This window comes from Urtica dioica, chromosome 2, assembly GCF_054948205.1.
Source record: "Urtica dioica subsp. dioica isolate 48M chromosome 2, U.dioica_male_clone48M_v1_H2, whole genome shotgun sequence".
In the NCBI taxonomy this organism is placed as follows: domain Eukaryota; kingdom Viridiplantae; phylum Streptophyta; class Magnoliopsida; order Rosales; family Urticaceae; genus Urtica; species Urtica dioica.
The window spans coordinates 13403576-13427500 of record NC_142757.1 but is presented as its reverse complement, the minus strand read 5'-3'; the positions used below and the strand labels follow the sequence as shown (position 1 = coordinate 13427500).

The window sequence follows — 23925 nt, the reverse complement described above, 5'->3', positions numbered from 1 at the left end:
AGTCAAGGTGAGGAAGCAAAAATCCAATTCTGAAACAGGAGCCCTTGAACCCGCTACTTTAATTCCTTGAACCTGACAGGACTATGGTAATTTGAAATAGCAACAGAAAAAGAAGTATACCGATGCTGAGAAAACTTGCTTACCTGGCCTACTAAGAGACAAATAAAAGAAAATACAGGAAAGGTGGCATCCCATATCCGAACAGACCCATCTGCATACCCAGCAAGATAGAGTCTCTCAGTCTTTCTATCTTTAGCAGTGGACAATTGACTAGGCACACCCCCAGTTAATGGCCACTTTGTCCCGCCAGCTGGGGTGGACATTGACACAGTGTTCATTTTTGAAATTACCTAGCACAGCATAAATGAAATTAGCCAGTGCAACATAAATGACCAGCAATAGACTTGTCAAAACAAAACCAAAACAACAATAATAGAGAAAATCTATACATCCAACAGGGTGCTTAATGAGCTCTCTCCTGCAGGGAGCTTAATGAATTTTGCAGCAGTCATGGTCGGATCATTCATAGGAATTATGCCAGGAAATTCTACAGGGTTAAGAGATGGTTTTCTCTCTTGGTGCTTTAGCAGGGAGGCAATGCTAGCATCATCATAGAAATGCAACTCTCCAGGACTTGTCAATATAAAAACATCAGCCTTTTTATTACTCCCCATTGGGCCAGCACTTGGTAACAAAATCATATCTGCGAAAGAGCCGGTAAGGGTAATATCTGTGCGACCAATACATTTTAAAGCATCCATTCCAGATGACCATTCAAGTGATAAGACCTGTAAGCGCATGTTTATGAGAAAGCTTAATATAGGCAGCCCTCTAATAATCAAACGCAATGGAGTGCCATGATCACAAAAATCCAATATCCATCACTGAAAGATGTTACTTGTATTGACTGTTCAATTATACTCACAAACTGGGACAAACAGATTTTTTTGAAAATACAAAATTTTGTAGGCATAAGAAAGCGTGAGGTGGGGAAAAAAAAAACAGAAAACATAAGCTACGCATATAAAAGCAGGAAAAAAAAACATAAGATGTTATTGTTTCCTAAATAACATTCCTTCAATAAATAAATAAATGGAACTTTTATTTGTATTTGATATACCCCTAATGATCATATAAATACTAGTTAAGATTTCATGAATTCATCCCGATGTTTCTTTAAAAAAAAAAAATAAAGAAAAACAAAATTCTTCATGCAATTTAATGGTGTTTATGAGCAGTAGAGTTGTATAGATTTCGATATGAAAACTACTATCTAATGACATACCGTCAGAACTTCCTCAGACCCTATTTCATCTCCTCCATAAATAAATAATTGCCCGTCGCAATCGTTGCGAGTTTTATTAGTAGCAGACCACTGTAAGACAATGACTGGGAGTCTCCTTTCAGCAGATGATAATCGTAACTTAACAACACTATTAGAAGCTGACATTGCTTGTTGACTTTTATTAGAAGCTGCAGATGTTTTCCAAAACAAAATATCTCCATCTACGTACCCCACGGCAAGAATGGATCCACTGGATGATGCCCAACAAAGAGCACTTATCTCTTTCTCCTCCATATGTTCTGTCGCTTCATCTTCTGGGGAAGTAACATTGGCCTCACTTGAGGCTTCAACAATTTCCTCCTTCAAATGGAGATCCGTATCACCTCCAGAAAAAATTATTTGAGCCGCAAAAACATCCCAAAGACCAATTAATCCATTTTGATATGCTATCAGTACTCTATCAAAAGAAAAAAAGGTGATCAAACTTTATAGTCCAGCGAATGGGTAAAAAGTGGAAAGAATGCAACATTACTACATGGCTATGAAACACAGTTACCAAAAAAAATGAAATACATAGAAATAGGTTAATAAGGCTCGTAGAAGCAAGTGCAGTTGAGATTAGTTATTTTTTTTTAATTTATTTTTTCTAAGCTTAGTTGAGACTAGTTATGTGCATAGTATTACCCAAAACACATGCTAAATACTAATCTCTCTTCTATTCCCAAACAATGAGCATTACCTCACTCTCAAACCACTGAAAAAGACAACCTGCCTTCTTCAATGAAAATACAAAATCCTACCACTACTAATAGTGATGATGATGTTTTCCAGTCTTAACAATATATTGAAGACAAACAGCAAGCTCGGAAGCAAATGAATTTATAATAAACATCACAATTATGAAATAAAAACTTTTTATGTTGATTTTTTAACCAAGAAAATAAAAGTTCACTTGCCTATTTCCTGATGAATAAGGTTGAGGAAGAACTCCGACAATTGGTTCATCACGAGGAAATTGATACTCAGCAGCCTCTAATAAATGGCAAAGAAAAATGAAGTTAAACACAAAAGAAGAATTATATACAACCAATGAAACCTAAGAGCTGTACATTCCGTAAATATGGGTTTTGGAGAAGTTTGCAGAAACAACATACAGCCAAAATATTCAACCTGAAAATGAGTAATTAAAAACACTATACGGGTAGACTAAATTTTAAGCAATCAACCACTGCAAACATTGGAAGAGAAAATTACCACTTAAAGTATCTGAAGAAATTTTATAAGGCAGCTGCAAAATTCTTCCCTCTTCAACATTGTACTTCATCACGGACATCAGGCCATATTCATCACCAACATAGCTGTAAGATGCAATATAGAAGAGCAGTTTATGAAGTGATTATCTGAGTAATTATCTAAACCATAGATTCCATTTAGAACAAAATTGACATAGAATGAAATACGCTTTCTAATTGAGGAATATGTACATGAAGTTGGAGCCATGGATAGCAGAAAAAGAAGTTATATTGGTTTCCCATTGTAAAGAGCAAACAAGACATCTGCTCTCAAGATTCCAAACCTGAAAAGTATTAGAGTCAATCAACAACTTTTATTTCTGCAATATATAACTTTTATTCTCCCTCAGGAAACGGAGAAGTTTTATTATTAATAAAGGCAAAGCCGGGAGAATGCAGGGCTTGACAACGGGGACGCCACCCAAAACTCGGAAACACCGAAACCCGAGAGACAAAAAGGAAGAAAATACAAAGCCGATGACTGAAATTTCAACGAGCTGGGCCCATCCCTTGCCAATGCTGCCAAATAATAACTGAAAAGTTTGCCGTAGAAGAGAGCCACAGGGCAACGTAATGATTATTAATGTCTTCGATCACCCCTTGAAGATTCCATGGCATGTTGAACATCAATTTATTCCGAGTGTCTCATATGCACCAAAGGCAGGTCAGCACACCAATTTCAGCAACCTCAATGCATTTAGAGCTATGCCTGGCGATGGTGTGGAGTTGGAACAGCTAGTTGAAAGAATCTAGGCAGTTCCGACCAATTGCCAGGTAAGAGAAAAGCCATCTCCAGACGATGGTCATGGTTTCACTGAAAATTCTAACTCGTCGTCCAGCCGAACCCTACGATCTTTCAATCCTTCGCAGATCCTAACGGATCCAAAAATCCCTATCAAATCGATCACTTCATCCGTCCCCCGGTTTGTGAGGTTTCTTGGGAACCGAAAGTCCCAATCGATTTTGTCGGCAATGGAGGTGGAAACGCATATCTGTCGATCGGCACGTTTTTGGATTGAGCATAAACAGGTCAGACTTGGAAAGCGGCTCTCAAGACTCAAGGCCCTGCACCAATGGTCTTCCGAGAATCACACTATGGACCCGTCACTCACATTCCACGAGCTGCGGCTGAAAAAATCCATGCGAACCGATGACACTGAACACGGTTGACGGCATCTTCCTGCTCCCACCCGTTGCTGTGAAAGCCATAGATAGCGCGGATTACTTCATACCACAAGGCTTCATCTTCTTTGGGGAACCTCCGCAACCATTTGAATAGTATGACAGTGGTTCGGTCCACCACGCAACTGAACCCTAACTCTCTTTTAAATTTAGGGAGGCTTCACGTAGCCCACTGAACACCCGCTCGCGATCGACCGTCGTCGAGCACTTCCCAAAAGAACCTATTATATTTTTTCTCTTAAAACAATGTACAAAAAATGCTCTCCTCTCTTCTCTCTTCTCTCTTCTCTCTCCTCTCTCCTCTCTCTTCTTTCTGCTCAAACGCCTTCCCTTCTCTGACCACCCTTTTCTCACAAAAACATGGCCGGAAGTAGTGTTAACCTCTTTGTCGACAAGTTTAAACTTGAAAACAAGGAATTAGGTAATAGGGAAGGATGGCAATTTAGTGAGTCCCGCGATAGATTCCTCGGGACGAGAGGAATTCGGCAGGGGGACCCTTTATCCCCATTCCTCTTCGTTCTCGTGGCGGACGCGCTCTCGCGTCGTATTTCCAGAGGTGTGAGCAGAGGTTGTTTCAAGGCTCCCGGAAATGGGTTGGGGGTTATCAAGATGTCACATCTCCAGTTTGCAGATGATACGTTGATCTTCGGTGAGGCTGATCCGTCGAACTAGGAAGTCCTTTTCTCGAATGTCAAGGAGTTTTGCGAGGCTTCAAGACTGGCCATCAACATAGAAAAAAGCAACATAGTGGGCATCAATTGCTAGGACGAAGAGATTTCGGCGGTCGCCGGGGCTGTGGGCTGTCAAGTTGCCTTTTGACCGATTAGCTATTTAGGAATGCCACTAGGGGACAGCCCTAGAAGGAAAGACTTTTGGGATCCGGTGTTGGCTAAGGTGACCAAAAGGCTGGCCGGTTGGAAGCGTGGCGTTCTTTCGAAAGGAGGCAAAATGACGCTTATTAAAGCGGTTCTTTCACCGCTTCCTACGTACTACGTGTCCGTCTTTAAAATGCCAAAAGGATAGAGAAGATAATGAAAAGGTTCTTTTGGGAAGGGTTTGAATCGAGGCGTTCCCGAGCGGCTGTGGCTTGGGATATTTGTTTGAAGCCTAAAGAAAAAGGAGGTTTGGTTTTCGGGAGTATCGTGGTTAAGAACACTGCGCTTCTCGCCAAATGGCTATGGCGATTTCCTCTCGAAGAAGATGCACTTTGGCACAAGGTGATTGGAGCTATTTAAGGCACTCTTCCAAACGGCTGGGACCCGGGGGAGGTTGTAGATTGCACCTTTCGCAGTCCGTGGCAGTCAGTTTCGGTAGTTCGGGATGCTTTCTTCAGTCGCGTCTCTTGGAGGGCTCTCGATGGATCGGTGTTTCGCTTTTGGGAAGATGTGTGGTGTGGTGATAGGTGTTTCAAAGAGCGTTCTCTGGGGTTGGCCAGACTCTGTCCGCTCAAGAACGTTCCTATTCAAAGCTTCGCGTCCCTTTCTTCTAAGTGTCCAGAGCTTGTTAATTGGAATTTCTGCTTCCTAAAAATCTGTCGACTAGGGAATCTTGCGAAGCAGCCGAAATGATGTAAAGCTTGGAGTCTTTCAGGCTTTGGGAAGGAGTTGAGGATCGCCGGGTCTGGCTAGGAGACAAGGAAGCTTTATCCTGAAGTCGATGGGTGTCCTGTGGCGGAGGCGATCTGGAATTGGCTCTTCCAAAAGCTGGAAATTTCTTTCTTACTTGATTCTATCGAAGGTTTGCTTCGTATCCACGAGATGCAAGGGCACAACGACAAATGGACCGCAGCTGCTAAGACCGGAGTCTTATCTTCTTTGTGGTGCATTTGGATTACGAGGAATAAATGGCTTTTCAACGAGGTTTGGAACTCGGACGGCATGGTCGAAAACATTAATCATTGTATAGCCTTGTGGCTTCATTCGAATTGTAAGGCTTCTTTTCTTTCCGATCTGGCTAGGGATTGGGTTTGCGCTCTGTAACCCTCTGCACATGGATTTGTTTTGTTTTTTCGGAGCTGCTTTCGTATTTCTTCAGCCCTCTTTTATGTAATTTCTACGGCTAAGCCGTTTTTATCAAGAAAAGATCATAGTTTCTTTTAAAAAAACCTATTCATAATATTTTTTTCTATTTCATCGGCGACTCCAATGGGAATCTTATATATTGACATAAAATAGCTAAGGAGTGCTGAGAGGACAGATTTGATAAGGGTCATCTTCCCACCCCTAAAGAGAAATCCTCGCCTCCATATGTCGTCTTTGAGCCACATTGTCGAGCACCGGGTCCAAAACCCTTTTCTCCTATGCTTATCTCCTAATGGTTATCTCCCATCTCGAGTTGAGCTTTTTGGGAATCAAGCAAAGGTGAGATTTATTCATGATGAACCAACAGACATTTTAACCAGCAATCATACTATTGTCAACCCTTCCTACAGCTTGACTAAATGCGGACGATACCAAGTCCCACATGTTATTTTTTGTTAAACAAGAATCTTATATTAACAGACTGAAAACGCCAATTTCCAAAAAGGGAGATCAAACCGCTCTCCAGACCGATTCATAACCTCCCACAACAAATCGGGAGGTCGGTCAGTAAACGTACCAAAATTACAAAAGAAAATCTTAAATGTTATATGTCGAATAAATCTGAGTCTTGACTCAGTCTTGTATATATATTTATTATTGTAAATATAGGAAATAATATCCCTGATTATTAGGAGTAGATATTTGATTTATATTAGCTGTTTTATTCTATCTTTATTCTGTAGTTATCTGATCCTAATTACTAGGGATTTAGTTAGTCTATTTACCTGTATAAATATCTATTCGATCAATGAGAAGAATTATCTTTTTCGCATATATTTGTTTCACTTTAATGGTATCAGAGCCTGGTTCTCACAACCATGGCCGATAAAAAAAATAGTACCAGCTCAACAGGTGATTCAACCAGAGTTGTTAGTACAAATAATAATTATATGTCCTACTCTACCCCTGAATCTAATCAGAGCCTTTGTATCACCTCTCACAAATTAAATGGTGGTAATTTCTTGGAGTGGCAACAATCAGTCAAGCTCTTCATCATCGGGAAGGGCAAATTCGGCTATCTCTCCGGCACGGCGGCGAAGCCAGCAAGCGACGATGAAGGCTATGGTCGCTGGGAAGAAGAGGATTCGATGGTGATGTCTTGGTTACTTAATTCCATGGAGCCAGGGATTGGAAGAACCTACCTGTTTCTACCGTCGGCAGGGGCCATTTGGACAGCTGTACAAGAAACATACTCAGATCTGGGAAACGCAAGTCAGCTGTTCGAGGTCAAGACCAAACTCAGACTTGCCAAGCAAGGAGAAAAGTCGGTAACTCAATATTTCACTACACTTAAGACTCTTTGGCAAGAGATAGATCTATATTGTGACTTGAAATGGACGTGTACCACTGATAGTGCGATGTATGCTCGAGCAGTCGAGAAAGACAGAGTCTTTGACTGCCTACAGGGTCTAGATAAAGAACTCGATGAAGTTCGTGGGCGGATCCTTGGTCGAGAGCCTCTCCCGAGTACTAGAGAAGTGTTCGCCGAGGTCCGGAGAGAAGAAAGTCGTCGCGCCGTGATGCTTCATAAAGAGTCAGCCCTTCCATCGTGGAGACATCAGCCTTGATGACATCTCAGCCTGAATACAATCCACAACGACTTCAGAAACGACAGGAGAGACCAGTGTGTGAGCATTGTCACCGCCCTGGTCACGTTAAAGCAAAGTGTTGGAAGTTATACGGAAAACCCGCAGACTACCAGCCATCCAATCGTACACCGCGTGACAGCAAAGGCTACCAGGTCTCGTCAATTGAAGCAGCCCCCAATTCCTCGACCGAGCAGTCCTTCTTCAGCAAAGAAAATCTAGAACAATTGTATCAATTGTGGAGTTCTCATCAGAATACCAACCCATTTGCACCCTCATCTTCTCTTGTTCAAAAAGGTATAATAGGTTCAGTTTTCCATACCTCTAAAGATAACCTTGACCTTTGGATCATAGATTCCGGAGCCACATACCACATGACAGGTTCATCATATATGTTCTCTACATATTATCCTTGTTCGGGTACTCAAAAAGTCAAAATTGCAGATGGTTCACTATCATCAATTGCTGGAAAAGGGTCCATAATTATATCTCCAGCAATAACGTTACACAACGTTCTCCATGTTCCCAAATTATTTTGCAATTTAATATCTGTTCACAAACTCATATTCGACGCCAATTGTCTCATCAATTTCTCACCCACTGGCTGTATTTTTCAGGACCAATGCTCGGCGAGGACGATTGGCAGTGCTAAAAGCAGTGGTGGTCTCTACTACCTCGAGTCGACACGTCTTTCGAGTACACAATTTCCAGAACCGAGGTGTTCTAATTTCTTGTCTCTAGAAAATGCAATAATGGTGTGGCACTATCGATTAGGTCACCCTAGCTTTGGTTATTTAAGACATTTGTTTCCTGTTTTATTCAAAAATAAAAATATTGATGATTTTCAATGTGAGATGTGTCAGGTTGCTAAGCATAAAAGATCTGTATATCCATCTTTAAAATATGTGCCTTCTAAACCTTTTGCTCTCATCCATAGCGATATATGGGGGCCATCTAAAATAAAAAACATTTCAAACACTCGATGGTTTATCACTTTTATCGATGATCATACGCGAAACACATGGATATATCTCTTTAAAGAAAAATCTGAGGCTGCAAGTATTTTCAAAACTTTTTACTCAATGATAAAAACTCAATTTCATACACAAATTCAAGTTTTAAGAACTGACAACGGTCGAGAATATTTTAATTCTATCCTCGGTCAATTTCTTGCAACCCATGGCATTATCCATCATAGTTCGTGTGTCGATACACCGCAACAAAATGGAGTTGCCGAAAGAAAAAATAGACATCTACTTGAGGTTACCCGAGCTTTAATGTTTTCAATGCATGTTCAAAAACGTTTTTGGGGTGAAGCCATACTCACTGCTTCGTACCTAATTAATAGGATGCCGAGCAAAGTACTTGGTTATAATACCCCTTTAAAAACTCTTCAATCATATTTTCCTCTTAACCGATCTTTTACTAATCTAGAGGCAAAAATTTTTGGTTGCACAGCTTTTGTTCATGTTCATGACTATAACAGAAACAAACTTGATCCACGGGCCATAAAATGTGTTTTCTTAGGTTTTTCTCCAACCCAAAAAGGTTATAAGTGTTTTGACCCTAGCTCGGGTAAAATGTTTGTAAGTATGGATGTCACATTCTTTGAGAATAAACCTTTTTTTGACAAAACTCCTCTTCAGGGGGAGAGTGAACTTGAAGATCAGTTTTGGGACTCTAATTCTGTGGTACTACCTTTGTGGGATGAACAAATTATTTTAAAAAATCAGGAACCTAAAGAACATGTATCTAGCACACCAATAGATAACATGACTATGACCAAAGATATTGAGTTACCAATTGTTGCTGCTCATAAGGGAAATGAAATAACAAACACCTCGGTTCCGAAAATCAAAATATATACTCGAAAACGTGCCACGAAAAGGAATGAGCTGCCACTGCCTCTCGCACTGCCATCACCCTCACCGATCGTTGATCCAGGTACAACTTCTCTTCCTTCTTCTATTCCTCATATATTAGAGCCCATTGTAGAATCTGAATCTATCAACATTGAGTTTGATGAACCCATAGCGACCAGAAAAGGTGTTCGTACTTGCACCAAACACCCAATTTCCCAATATGTGTCATATAACAATCTTTCACCTAGCTTTAGAGCCTTTACCACAAGTATTACTGATGATGAAACTCCAAAATCAATACAAGAAGCACTAGGTATTCCACGCTGGAAAGAGGCTGTTCTAGAGGAAATGAGAGCCTTACAAAAAAATGAGACTTGGGAGCTAACAACTTTACCAAGAGGAAAGCACCTAGTGAGTAGTAAATGGATTTTCACTGTAAAATATGGTGTCGATGGTTCTATTGACAGGTTTAAAGCTCGTCTCGTGGCTAGAGGTTTCACACAGACTTATGGCTTGGACTATGAGGAGACATTCGCCCCGGTAGCCAAACTAAATACAGTCCGAGTCTTACTCTCTTTGGCTGTAAACTCAGATTGGCCCCTCCACCAATTCGACGTCAAGAACGCATTCTTGAACGGAGATCTCGAAGAGGAAGTTTATATGGAGATACCACCAGGATTCGATAATGAAAAAGTCAGAGGCAAAGTCTGCAGGCTAAAGAAATCTCTTTACGGGCTTAAACAATCACCGCGTGCATGGTTCGGGAGATTTACGAAAGCTATGAAAGGGCAAGGTTATTCTCAATCACAATCCGACCACACACTCTTCTTCAAGCACACGGCAGAGGGCAAAATTGCTATCCTGATTGTATACGTCGACGACATTGTCATGACCGGCAGTGATACAAGTGAGTTGTTGAATCTAAAAAAGTTTCTCTCACGAATTTGAAATCAAGGATCTAGGAAGTCTCAAGTACTTCCTGGGAATGGAAGTAGCTCGGTCAGGACAAGGAATCGTGATTTCACAAAGGAAATATGTCCTTGACCTTTTGAAGGAAACTGGCCTTCTTGGCTGTAGCCCGGCAGCCACACCGGTTGACCCAAATCACAAGCTTCAGCGAAATGAGAATGACATACCAGTCGACAAGACTCGATACCAAAAGCTGGTTGGGAAACTCATTTATCTAGCTCACACAAGGCTGGACATTGCCTTCGCAGTTGGATTAGTGAGTCAATACATGCACTGCCCCTCGGAAAATCATTTCAGAGCAGTCTACCGAATCCTCCATTACTTTAAGGAAGTCCTGGGAAAGGTATTCTCTTCAGAAAAAATCAGAATCGACAGATCGAAGTGTTTACAGACGCAGATTGGGCAGGTTGTGTAGATAATCGGCGATCTACATCAGCATATTGCACTTTTGTATGGGGGAATTTAGTTACTTGGAGGAGTAAGAAACAAAATGTTGTGGCTAGGAGCAGTGCCGAGGCTAAGTTCAGAGCAATGGCACAAGGAGTTTGTGAGGTGATTTGGCTTCGAAGCATCTTAGAAGAGTTGAAGGTCGAATACGACAGCCCAATGAAGCTGTTCTGTGACAATAAATCTGCGATAAGTATTGCTCACAACCCCGTACAGCATGATCGGACGAAACACGTCGAGGTGGATCGACATTTCATCAAAGAAAGACTCGAACGAGGAGAGCTTTGCATGCCATATGTTCCTACTACGGAACAACTGGCAGATGTTTTGACGAAGGGGCTGTACCAACAAGCCTTCGAAGATTTTACTGTCAAGTTGGGCATGATCGATATATTTGCACCAACTTGAGGGGGAGTGTCGAATAAATCTGAGTCTTGACTCAGTCTTGTATATATATTTATTATTGTAAATATAGGAAATAATATCCCTGATTATTAGTAGATATTTGATTTACATTAGCTGTTTTATTCTATCTTTATTCTGTAGTTATCTGATCCTAATTACTAGGGATTTAGTTAGTCTATTTACCTGTATAAATATCTATTCGATCAATGAGAAGAATTATCTTTTCCGCATATATTTGTTTCACTTTCATTATATCCTAAAGAATTTTATATAAACCGGGAGGTCAATACAGCACTACTCCAGCCTCTCTGTAAGTCCGCCAAAGAGTAATTTTTAAACTCCTTGCAAGCAATGTGAAGCCAAAGAGCAATGTTCCGATTGAGAATTTCCTGAACTCCTTGACACCACCCCTCGTTCTAAAAAATACATGTGTTCCTGCTTAGCCACAGAGCCCAAAAGCCTGCCAGCACCTCCGTTTTAACCGCCGCCTTCCAACGATTGTTCTTCCCCGATGTCTCGTGAAGCAAGAAAAAATCATAAAGAACTATCGACGATGCATTAATGTTTAACTTCCCGAAAAGCCCCTTCCAAATGCTTGAGGCTGCTAGACAGTCTACGAAAAGATGGTGAATGTTCTCCGCTGCTCTGTGGCAGAGGATACAACAACTCGAGGAAAGGACCCGGTGAGGATTCTGCCTTTGAATGACATCCACCGTGTTTATTCTTTTGCGTGCCAGTCTCCACCCGAAAATTTGAATTTTTTTTGGGCAGCACACTTCCATACTGTTTTGTAGAAAGGCACTGAATTAGTCGGTCCCGAAGACGCGAGTGCAGCATGCATCGCTTTTACCGAGAACTCCTCCGCGTCATCCAACCAAGCCCTCTGATCCTCTACCCCGTCCCCGAGGGAAACTGACTCTAGGGAGTCCATCAATTGCGCATATTCCAAGGCCTCTCCATGTGTTAAGTTTCGTGAGAAGTTGAAATTCCACTCGATAGTACCTGTAAGAGTGTTAGAGACCATTTGCCTAATTGGCACATTTTTAAGAGAGCTTAAACGGAATAAACCAGGGAAGCGTGATTCCAAAGCCTCACCGCCGCTCCAAACATCCTCCCAAAACCTGACCCTATTTCCGTCTCGTACTATCCACGTGCATCGCTTAAAATATTCTTATTGGACCGAGAAAATGGATTTCCAAGGACTCCTTAGGGTGCGTCTCGTAGCAGGTCTCGAATCCCATCTATTTTCTTGAATACTGTAGATTGCTTTTATCACCATATTCCACAACTCGTCTAGCTCGATTGGGAAGCGCCAAAGCCATTTCGCGAGCAAAGAAATATTTTTCGCAACTAGTCTCCCAATCCCCAAACCTCCCGCCTCTTTTGGCTTGCAACACTCGTCCCAAGATACCGTTGTCTGCCTTTTCTGGTTTTCGAATCCTTCCCAAAAGAAACATTTCATAATTTTCTCCATTTCGTCGGCTACCCCTGTGGGCATTTTGAAGACTGACATGAAATAGGTCAGTAGGGGCAGATAACAACGATTGTATGAGGGTATATTTCCCGCCTTTCGAAAGAAAGCCTCGCTTCCATCCAGCGAGTCTCTTTGCAACCTTGAGGAGTACGGGGTCCCAGAAAGATTTGCTCCTCGGGTTGTCACCAAGGAGTAATCCAAGATAGCTGATCGGCCAATCCAGCTTTTGACAACCGAGAGAAGCTGCGAGACTCACTTTCCTCCATTTCACTCTTAATACCAACCAAACTACTTTTCTCAATATTGACTTTAAGGCCTGAGTCTTTGCAAATGTCACGAATGATATCTACAAGGTTTGCCCAACTTTGAATATCGAAAACCCCAAAGATGAGTGTCATCCGCGAACTGTAGATGAGAGAGACTCAATATCGGGGAGCCTACCTCGAGGGGTCTGAAAGATTCGTTTTCCACACCTCGAAGTATTCTTCTGGACATCGCATCCGCAGCTTAGATGAAAAGGAAAGACTAGGTAGGGTCTTCTTCGCACAAACCTCGATCGAAAAATGATTCATGTCTTTCCCGTTTATGATGATAGAGAAGGAGACCGAGGAAAGACATTCTCTATTCCATTTTCTCCATCTTTCGTCGAAACCTTTCATTTCCATCACGAAATCAATAAAGTCTCATTCCACCATATCGTAAGCTTTCTCGAAATCTATTTTAAGGACTGCTCCTTTCATCCTCGACCTCTTGGTTTCCTCAACCACCTCATTTGCAATAAGGATCATATCTGCGATTTGATGTCCTTTAAAAAAAGCACATTGGAAAGGGGAAATAATTTTGTCCAAAACTGTTTTAATTCTTTCCGCCAATACTTTTGCCAAAATTTGTACAATCCTGTTACCAAGCTGATTGGTCTGAAATACTTAGCTCTACTGGCATTGAGCTTTTTTGGTATCAAGCATATGAAAGTCTCGTTTACACTTTTATTTATTATGCCCAATTCCCAGAACTCGCTAAAGAATCGAAGTACCAAGTCCCACATATATATACAACATACAAATCGGGGATCAAAATCCTTTAGGTTTTCTCCCCTTCCAAATCAGCTTTGCAAGAACGAGGTCTCCGCAAAGGTTAGTGACAATTGATCACACTATTTCAATTAAAATTAACAGTAAGAAAATACGGCTACATGGTGAGAAATTATGAAAGATGTATGACATGAAGTTGTTCGATGATATATACCACCATTCTTGATTATTAATTAAATGTGATAAGAAATGCACCTGAATATCATTGTCATTCAAAATGGTGACCAGGTAACCCTGGTTTTGTAGAAACTGCCAAAAGGACACGTGTCATCAAATGGAATATTAAAATGAAAAGGAATGAGTAAGTTACAAATGCAAATTCATGCTCAGATAGATGTTAGTATAACTATCATGTTTATATATCTATATATATATGTATATATATATATAGAGAGAGAGAGAGATGTGCTTAAATATATACATATGATATGTATGCCGTTTTCTATATAAAGACCCATTGTTTCATTAAAAATATATATATTTGTATGTATATATATATATATATTTATCTGTACTATTCACTTGTTTTATTTATCTATACAATACCTACGGAAAAATGCTCTCCTCTCTTCTCTCTTCTCTCTTCTTTCTGCTCAAACGCCTTCCCTTCTCTGACCACTCTTTTCTCACGCAAACATGGCCGGAAATAGTGTCAACCTCTTTGTCGACAAGTTAAAATTTTAAAACAAGGAATTTAGGTGTTCAATAGGGTAGGATGGCAATTTAGTGAGGATTCAAGAGGATTGCAAAGGGAGACTCTTCAGCATCTTTGTCCAAAGAAATGCTGCAACATGGATTAGAGACTGGACGCTGAAGATATCAGAAGCTTTCCAGTCGGCTTTTTTCCGTCTACGTTTCTCAGCCAACATTTTTCTCCTTATCGACGTGTTAGAGAATCAGAGGGGGAGGTGTATCAGAATTTTGAAGGTGGCCAATGCTGATTGGAAAATCATCCTTGTTCCTGAAGGTAAGGAATCTTAAAGGTTGGCAGGCTTTTGATCGTTCGCTCATCAAGATTCTTGAAGATGTGAAGATTGCACAGCGCACAGCGCACACCGACAGCTGGAGCAGAACAGCTGGCTCCGTCAAGGTTTTCCCAGGTTTCGATGGTGAATGGACGGAGTTTTAAAGAGGTTATTGCCAGCAAAGTCTCCAGTTCTCTCTTCGTCTTCTGCTCCGAGGAAATAAGTCTTCGATCCGCACCTTTCGTCCAGGGATGCGTGGAGTTCCAGAAAAGGGAATAGTGCGTGTGATCAAAGAGAATTGGAGAATGAAGGTTGTGACTTTCTCATTCATAGTTTTGGGTATTTATACACAAAAATAGCAACGTAATTGGTAACAAAATATTCTCTAATAATTACGTAATAATCTCCTAATAACTACATAATATTCTATCATAATTATGTAATATTCTATTCTATAACACTCCCCCTCAAACTGGAGCAAATATGTTAATCATGCCCAGCTTGTTACAAAGATATTCGACCCGAACCCTATTAAGTGCCCTTCGTGAAAATGTCTCATATTTGATCGCCTATTTTTACATGAGGTGGAAATCGAGCCTTGTTGAATCTTTTCGCGAACAAAGTGACAGTCGATCTCAATATGTTTTGTTCTCTCGTAAAAAATTGGATTGGATGCAATATGGATGGCAACTTGGTTGTCGCACCATAATATCGATGGCAAAGTGACGTTGAAGCTTAATTCAGTCAATAGCTGATGTATCCACATTATCTCGCATGTTCCTTGGGCCATCGCTCTGTATTCCGACTCCGCACTTGATCTCGATACGTCATGTTGCTTCTTGCTCTTCCAAGAGACCAAGTTTCCCCCCGAAAAATACGCAATATCCAATAGTTGATCTTCTGTCTATCTTAGACCCTCCATAGTCTACATCTGTGAAGCATTCAACTTGAGTATGATCATGATTTGAGTATAAGATTCCACGTCCTGGTGCTCCTTTCAAGTAGCACAAGATCTGTTCCAATGCTGCCCAATGATCAACTGTCGGGGACGACAAGAATTGACTTACTATGCTGACGGAGAATGCAATGTCTGGACGAGTAACGGTGAGGTAGTTCGACTTGCCGACCAATCTTCTATATCTTTCAAGATCATCCATTAGTTCTCCCTCCTTAGTAAGCTGCATGTTAGGAGTCATTGGGGCACTGCATGGTCTGGCACCTAATTTTCCTGTTTCGGAAAGCAAATCAAGTACATACTTCCTTTGCGATAAGTATATACATTTTTTGCTTCTCGATACTTCAACACCCAAGAAGTACTTTAACGTGCCCAAGTCTTTTGTTTGGAACTGTGTGGAGGAATGCTTTGAGAGAAGAAATGTCGGTAGTATCACTCCATGTAACTATTATGTCGTTAACATTAACAATTAGGAGAATGACACCATCTTTTGCGCTCCTGAAAAATACAGAGTGGTCAGATTAGCTCTTTCGAAACCCAAACTCTTCAAGGGCATGGCTAAACCTTCCGAACCAAGCACGGGGGCTTTATTTCAGCCCATACAACGCTTTTCGAAGACAACAGACATGGCCACACTCCCCCTGAGCAACAAAACCAGGAGGTTGCTCCATACACTTATTCATGTAGGTCTCCGTGTAGAAATGCATTTTTTATGTCAAGTTGGTGAAGGTGCCAGTCATGAGTTGCTGCCAAGGAGATGAAGACTCGGACGGATGTCAATGGATGTCAGTTTGGCAACAGGAGAGAAGGTATCGGAATAGTCAACGCCGTATGTCTGGGCAAAGCCTTTAGCGACTAAGCGGGCCTTCAATCGATCAAGCGTGCCATCTGGATTCATTTTGACCGTAAAAACCCATTTACATCCAATTGCTCGTTCCCCTGAAGGAAGAGTAACCAACTCCCAAGTACCATTGTCATCTAAGGCATTCATTTCCTCTGTCATTGCTTTCTGCCAACCTAGATGATCTAATGTCTCACGAACAGTTTTAGGAATGGTGATAGAGTCGAGGGATGAAACAGAGGCATATGAGGATGATGACAAAAGATTATATGAGATATAGGAAGAGATGGGGTAAGTACACTGTCGTTTACATTTGCGTAATGCAATGGGAAGATCATCGATCGAAGGTGGATCTGATGACGAAGAACCCAGTGTAGGACATGTCTCTGGAGGATCAATGAGCGTGTGTGGTACCGGACGGACACGACGAGTGTAGATCTTGATCGGAGGAGGAGATGCAAAGCTAGGAGCAGGTTCAGTGGTGTTTGTGGAGTCAGGTGCTATTGTGTCTGTGGAGTCAGGTGCTATAGTGTCTGTGGAGTCAGGTGCTAAAGGAGGTGGTATCTGTGAGGGAGATGGAACGTCTGATAAAGTAATGAAATAGACTAATAGATCATCGTCCTCGGGAGGTGGCCAGGTTGGTTTCTCAGATGTAAAGTACGGTAAGTGTTTCAGAAAGATGACATCGATAGACACAAGATACCTTTGAAGACAAAGACAGTAGCATCGATACCCTTTTTGAAGACGAGTATCCCAAAAACACATATTTTAAGGATTTTGGATCTAATTTTGTGAGACCCGGACGAACATCCCGAACAAAACATGTACTACCGAAGATTTTTGGATTAACGGGAAACAAAGGCTTTTGAGGGAATAGTGTTTTGTAAGGAATCGGACTTTGAAGAACAGATGATGGCATACGGTTGATGAGAAAACATGCAGTAGAGATGACATCAACCCAAAAACACTTTGGAACAATCAGAGAGAATTGGAGAATGAAGGTTGTGACTTTGTCATTCATAGTTACGAGTATTTATACACAAAAATAGTAACGTAATTGGTAACAAAATATTCTCTAATAACTACGTAATAATCTCCTAATAACTACATAATATTCTATCATAATTATGTAATATTATATTCTATAACAGCGCGAATAACAATGTCCGAGACTGGAGCGTCACTGTGCTTGTCTGTAGACACGAAGGCGCAGATCTTTGGAAGGACATTTTCCAATAAATCAAGAGGCTGGGAAAAAACCTTATGTGGTCTCCGGTAGCAGGCAACAAACCTGTGGTTTGGAGCGTGGATGAAGTAGAAAAAGCCGCCATTCTATCACTTTTAGTGATAGTCAGGAAGAAGAGGGAGATTGCCAGCATCAGCCCTTGGTCTCCCGAAGAACTGTGCAAGGGGCAAAAAGTGTTCCTGAAAAATAGTTGGGTTAGCATAGAGGGTCTTCCTCTAGACCGATGGACCCACGACACTTTTTCTAAGATTGGAGCTAGGCTTGGTGGTTTAATTGAGATCGCGAGTGAAACCCTCGATTTCTCATGCCTCCAATATGCCAAGATTAAGTGTAGAGGAAGTGCTTACGGGCTCGTCGACTCAATTTTCTTCCTCGGAAAATCCTTGCGCCTGGGTATCTTTAATTTGGGTGCACCATCAGGTTTGTTCCAGGAGATTCGGTACGAGGGTTCGTCGGCGAGCTCACCGGGTCTGGGCCAGGAGTCAAAGGAGGAGTCTCAATCGACGTTTGCCCATGCATGCGTGCAAGTAGAAATCTCTGAGTTCGAGAAGGAGAAGTCCCTTGTTTCCTCGAAATTGTTGCTAATAATTTTTCGGTTGGAGAGAGATAAAATCGGCGTTTTTAATGACATAGTTCAAATCCCAGAATTGGACCCAAAAAACAAAGGAATTTCGGCTGTTAATTATTGCTCTCAGGAGAAACGCGTGATTTTTATTCCAGAAGCAAGGATAGGAGATACTTCTACGTCCTTTCCACGTGGTCCAAAGAATACGGAGTTGGGCAGTTGTTCCTATGCAGGCCCAAATCTTTGTTCTGGCCCAATCGGTAAACTTAAAGTTTCCTCTAAGACTCGATCTTAGTTGGGCCTTTTAGTTGAACCAATTGGGCTTGATGTTTCTGTTGAAAATAGAAGAACCAAATCTAACTCAGTGGGCCCTAGCCACTCCTATGATCACATTAAAAAAAGTGGAGCCCTAAAGCCAAGTTAGCTTCCAGATCAGCTACAATATCGCGTTGGGAAGACTTCTTGGCCGAAAAAAAAAAATTGTTTCAAAAATCCAAAAGTCGGGTGTGGATTACATCAGCGATTCGGAGCTGATGATAGATCGAAACCACAGAAGGTTTTTTTTCTAGGCGCCGCAAAGAGGACCTAGAGGTTACGTCGACGTTCCGAATAGAGACGGACTGTGATCCGGCTGCCGGGAGTGTCGAGATTGCAGGGGATGAAGAAGTTGGTTTGGTAGAAAGTGACGTTGTTTCTGATCTGGAAGAAGGTTCGTCCTAGGTTTCTTTTTCGTCGTCTGGCGATGAAGTTAACCTTGACCCGGAGGAATGCTTGGGCGGGCTACCTCTAGTTTTCGGCGAGGACCAAATGGCTGTGATCCCTTTTGAAGATGAGGCAAGTCTGTCTCCGAAGTTTCCAGCCCCCCCTAGATGTTCGCATGCCGATTGAGGAAGCTGATTTCGCACAACAGGGTTTTAACTCCCCCGTTCAGCGCTTTGAGACGTCTGGTAAACCTTTCACAATTAAGGGCCGAGACAGGGAACTCCGCAATTTAGGATTTGAGATGTCTTTTGGAAAAGCTAAGGAGGCTGGGTTTTTGTCTATTCATCAATGATGATTCTTTCCTGGAATGTTAAGGGCTCGGGGAGTTCCGACAAGAGGGGTATTAAGTCTTTGATTTGTAGTGTGAGACCGGATATCATGGTTCTCCAGGAGGTTCGTAGATCGAAAGTTGACAAAAGTTTCGTGGGCAATTTTTGGAATTCTAGATTCAAAGAATGGATCTATCTCCCTGCGTTTGGTTCAGCAGGAGGCGTCCTCGTGGTTTGGGACTCAATGAAAATCAATATGTTGAATAATCTCGTGGGTTCCTACTCAATCTCCATTGAGATAGCTAGAGTCATCTTGGTGGTTCTTGGGTCTCTATGGGCTGTGTCACCAGGGAGAGTGTGGAGCGTTTTGGCATGAGTTGGCCGGGCTCAGGGAAATATGCAGGGCTGATTGGTGTGTTGGGGAAGATTTTCACGTGGTTCGTTTCACCCACAAGCGTTCCTCGCCGGTAAGGGCTAGCGATCAATGAGGCTGTTCAATGAGATAATAGATGACCTCCAGCTCCTCAATCCCCCATGGCGAACGGGAGTTTCACTTGGTCGACGTTATGAGGAGTCTCAATTTGCTCTCGTATCGATCGGTTTTTGTACACATAAGGGTGGAGGGCCTCCTTTCCTTTCAGTGTGCAAGAAATTTGGTTTCGAGGAGTTTCTGACCACTTCCCCATCACTCTGAACTCCTGTCCGGTAAAGTGGGGTCCCTGCCCCTTCAGACTCGACAACTCTTGGTTGGCCAATAAGGAATTTTGCAGACTTGTGCAAGAAGAATGGGGCAGAGAGCAACAACTAGGATGGGAAGGATTTTGCTTAATGCGAAAGCTTAAAATTCTTAAAGAAAAGATTAAGGAATAGGCGGCCGGTCTAAAGTTGTGTATTCAGAGAGATATCCAGAGGCTCGACAAAGCAAAGGAAGAAGCGTTTCGATCGACCGAGCTGCGCAACGAGAGATCTCTTCTTAAAATCAAGCTCGCGGGGATTTTAGAGGAAGAAGAGAGATCTCTTAGACTCGAAGGGAAGATTGCTTGGGCTAAAGAAGGGGACAACAACTCTAGACTTTTTCATTCTCTTATGCCGGCTAGAAAATCAAAGAATGCTATCCGAAGGCTCGAAAGAGAGGATGGCTCTTTCATCGACAATGAAAACCTCATCGTTGAGGAGATCAACAGCTTCTTCACCACGCTGTTTTCGGCTCAACCGGTGGTCTCGATAGAATGGGATGAGGTGGATTGGCAGCCAATCAACCTTGTTTGTGCGTCGGAGCTGTCTAGGCCTTTAGAAGAGGAAGAGATCAAGGTTGGAGTCTTTGGCTGTCCGTGAGGAAAATCTCCGGGGCCCGACGACTTTTCCATCGACTTTTTCCAGGATTTTTGGGAAGTGATCAAGGCTGACCTCATGAAATTTTTTACTGAATTTCGGAATAGCGGGGTCGTCAACAATATAACTAATGAAACCCTTCTTTGTTTTATCCCTAAAAAGGTCATTTCAAGCAAAGTGAAGGATATCAGATCTATAAGCCCGGTTACAAGCCTCTACAAAGTCATCACAAGCCTCCGTAACCATTTAAACAGTATGACAGTGGTTCGGTCCACCACGCAACCGAACCCTAACTCTCTTTTAGATTTAGGGAGGCTTCACGTAGCCCACTGAACACCCGCTCGCGAACGTCCGTCGCCGAGCACTTCCCAAAATAACCTATTATATTTTTTCTCTTAAAACAGTGTAAAAAAATGCTCTCCTCTCTTCTCTCTCCTCTCTCTTCTTTCTGCTCAAACGCCTTCCCTTCTCTAACCACCCTTTTCCTACGAAAACATGGTCGGAAGTAGTGTTAACCTCTTTGTCGACAAGTTTAAACTTGAAAACAAGGAATTTAGGTGTTCAATAGGGATTGATGGCAATTTAGTGAGTCCCGCGATAGATTCCTCGGGACGAGAGGAATTCGGCAGGGGGACCCTTTATCCCCATTCCTCTTCCTTCTCGTTGCGGACGCGCTCTCGCGTCGTATTTCCAGAGGTGTGAGCAGAGGTTGTTTCAAGGCTCCCGGAAATGGGTTGGGGGCTATCAAGATGTCACATCTCCAGTTTGCAGATGATACGCTGATCTTCAGTGAGGCTGATCCGTTGAACTAGGAAGTCCTTTTCTCGAACGTGAAGGAGTTTTGCGAGGCTTCAAGACTGGCCATCAACATAGAAAAAAGCAACATAGTGGGCATCAATTGCTCGGAGGAAGAGATTTCGGCAGTCGCCGAGGCTGTGGGCTGTCAAGTTGCCTTTTGGCCGATTAGCTATTTGGGAATGCCACTAGGGGACAACCCTAGAAGGAAAGGCTTTCGGGATCCGGTGTTGGCTAAGGTGACCAAAATGACGCTTATTAGAGCGGTTCTTTCAGCGCTTCCTACGTACTACGTGTCCGTCTTTAAAATGCCAAAAGGAGTGGCCGACGACATAGAGAAGATAATGAAAAGGTTCTTCTGGGAAGGGTTTGAATCGAGGCGTTCCCGAGCTGCTGTGGCTTGGGATATTTGTTCGAAGCCTAAAGAAAAAGGAGGTTTGGGTTTCGGGAGTATCGTGGTTAAGAACACCGCGCTTCTCGCCAAATGGCTATGGCGATTTCCTCTCGAAGAAGATGCACTTTGGCACAAGGTGATTAGATCACACTCTTTCAAACGGCTGGGACCCGGGGGAGGCTGTAGATCACACCTTTCGCAGTCCGTGGCAGTCGGTTTTGGTAGTTCGAGATGCATTCTTCAATCGCGTCTCTTGGAGGGCTCTCAATGGATCGGTGGTTCGCTTTTGGGAAGATGTGTGGTGTGGTGATAGGTGTTTCAAAGAGCGTTTTCCAGGGTTGGCCAGACTCAGTCTGCTCAAGAACGTTCCTATTCAAAGCTTCGCGTCTCTTTCTTCTAAGTGTCCAGAGCTTGTTAATTGGGATTTCTACTTCCCCAGAAATCTGTCAACTAGGGAATCTTCCCTTTCTTCTAAGTGTCCAGAGCTTGTTAATTGGGATTTCTACTTCCCCAGAAATCTGTCAACTAGGGAATCTTGCGAAGCAGCCGAAATGATGTAAAGCTTGGAGTCTTTCAGGCTTTGGGAAGGAGTTGAGGATCGCCGGGTCTGGCTAGGAGACAAGGAAGCTTTTTCCGTGAAGTCGATGGGTGTCCTGTGGCGGAGGCGATCTGGAATTGGCTCTTCCAAAAGCTGGAAATTTCTTTCTTGCCTGATTCTATAGACCGTAAATGCTACGACCGGAGTCTTATCTTCTTTGTGGTGTATTTGGACTACGAGGAATAAACGGCTTTTCAACGAGGAGGTTTGGAACTCTGACGGCATGGTCGACAACATTAATCACTGTATAACCTTATGGCTTTCAACGAGGAGGTTTGGAACTCTGACGGCATGGTCGACAACATTAATCACTGTATAACCTTATGGCTTCATTCATTGTAAAGATTTTAAGGCTTTTTCTCTTTCCGATCTGGCTAGGGATTGGGTCTGCGCTCTGTAACCCTCTGCGCAGGGATTTGTTTTGTTTTTTCAGAGCTGCTTTCATATTTCTTCAGCTCTCTTTTATGTAATTTCTACGGCCAAGCCGTTTTTATCAATAAAAGATCAGAGTTTCTTTTAAAAAAAAAAATATTTCTGTACTATTCATCTCTTCATCACTGGTTTCAGCAAAGCCATTTCAAGTAGAAGGATTGGTGGAGTCGAAGATATATATATATATATATATATATATATATATATTTATATATATATATATATGTATATATATATGTATGTATATATATATGTATGTATATATATGATTTCCGTGATGGTCATGTATATATATATATATATATATATATATATATATATTCTTAGCTAATCTAGCATTATCTAATATAATTCTGATCACATTAATATATATATATATATATATATATATATATATGTATATGTATATATACATATCTGTGTATATATATATATATACATATGTATAGCAAATAACAAACGCATTGCAATATAAGCACCACGTATGCATACCTCTATGTATTTGAAAGGAAGTTGCTTTGGGGATATTAGAAGTCCTTCAATACCATCACCACCAATCACTTTAACCCTTCCATCCCTGACGATAAGAAAAAAATGTTAATTGAATGTGTGGGAAATGTAACATTCAGGGACATTATTATCTGATGTCTTATGATTCACTTCTTTTTAGCTTTGTGTTTAGTTACTATAATTGGTTGTGAGTGGCGTAATTCCCAGAAATTAACTTTGTGCCAATCTATCAATTCACTGGGAAAATTGGCAAGATTTACTTTCGGCCCGTGACACCAGAATATATACTCTCTCAATTTAGTTCAGTTTTGTTTCTTTTTCTTTTCTAACCAAAACAATCTTTTCTAGCAAGAAACTCAAGCTTATGACTTTGTATGGAACCCACTATTGTCACAAAGCTCCAAAGAATACACTGTATGAAGCCAACAATTTTCCGGAATTTTCTGAGCAACAATAACATCAACGGGCTTTTGTTCCTTGTGTAGGGGGTTAAGTCATGTAGGGTTTCGGCCGGCGTGCTGGATTGGCATTGGGCTGTCCCTCTCGGTCTTTCATCCTTGTCACTCTTTTGTATTCACAGGCTTTTT

The 23925-nt window shown here is 41.9% G+C and overlaps 1 protein-coding gene across 4 annotated transcripts in view; it reads right to left on the bottom strand.

Moving 5' to 3' along the window:
• LOC149404085 (transducin family protein / WD-40 repeat family protein) overlaps positions 1 to 23925 on the bottom strand; it is a 40262-nt gene that overhangs the window by 4769 nt on the left and 11568 nt on the right. For 2 of the 4 annotated variants that reach the window (XM_089607318.1, XM_089607320.1), the window contains exons 3-11: positions 23321 to 23405; positions 13870 to 13923; positions 2770 to 2861; positions 2540 to 2643; positions 2242 to 2317; positions 1286 to 1742; positions 450 to 788; positions 144 to 350; positions 1 to 81 (exon numbers count right to left, since the gene is read on the bottom strand). The exon at positions 1 to 81 is cut by the window's left edge and continues 27 nt beyond it. In XM_089607318.1, coding sequence (XP_089463444.1) covers positions 1 to 81; positions 144 to 350; positions 450 to 788; positions 1286 to 1742; positions 2242 to 2317; positions 2540 to 2643; positions 2770 to 2861; positions 13870 to 13923; positions 23321 to 23405 — 1495 coding nt within the window. The remainder of the gene's footprint in view (positions 82 to 143; positions 351 to 449; positions 789 to 1285; positions 1743 to 2241; positions 2318 to 2539; positions 2644 to 2769; positions 2862 to 13869; positions 13924 to 23320; positions 23406 to 23925) is intronic. The other 2 variants (XM_089607321.1, XM_089607322.1) reach the window with 2 other exon arrangements.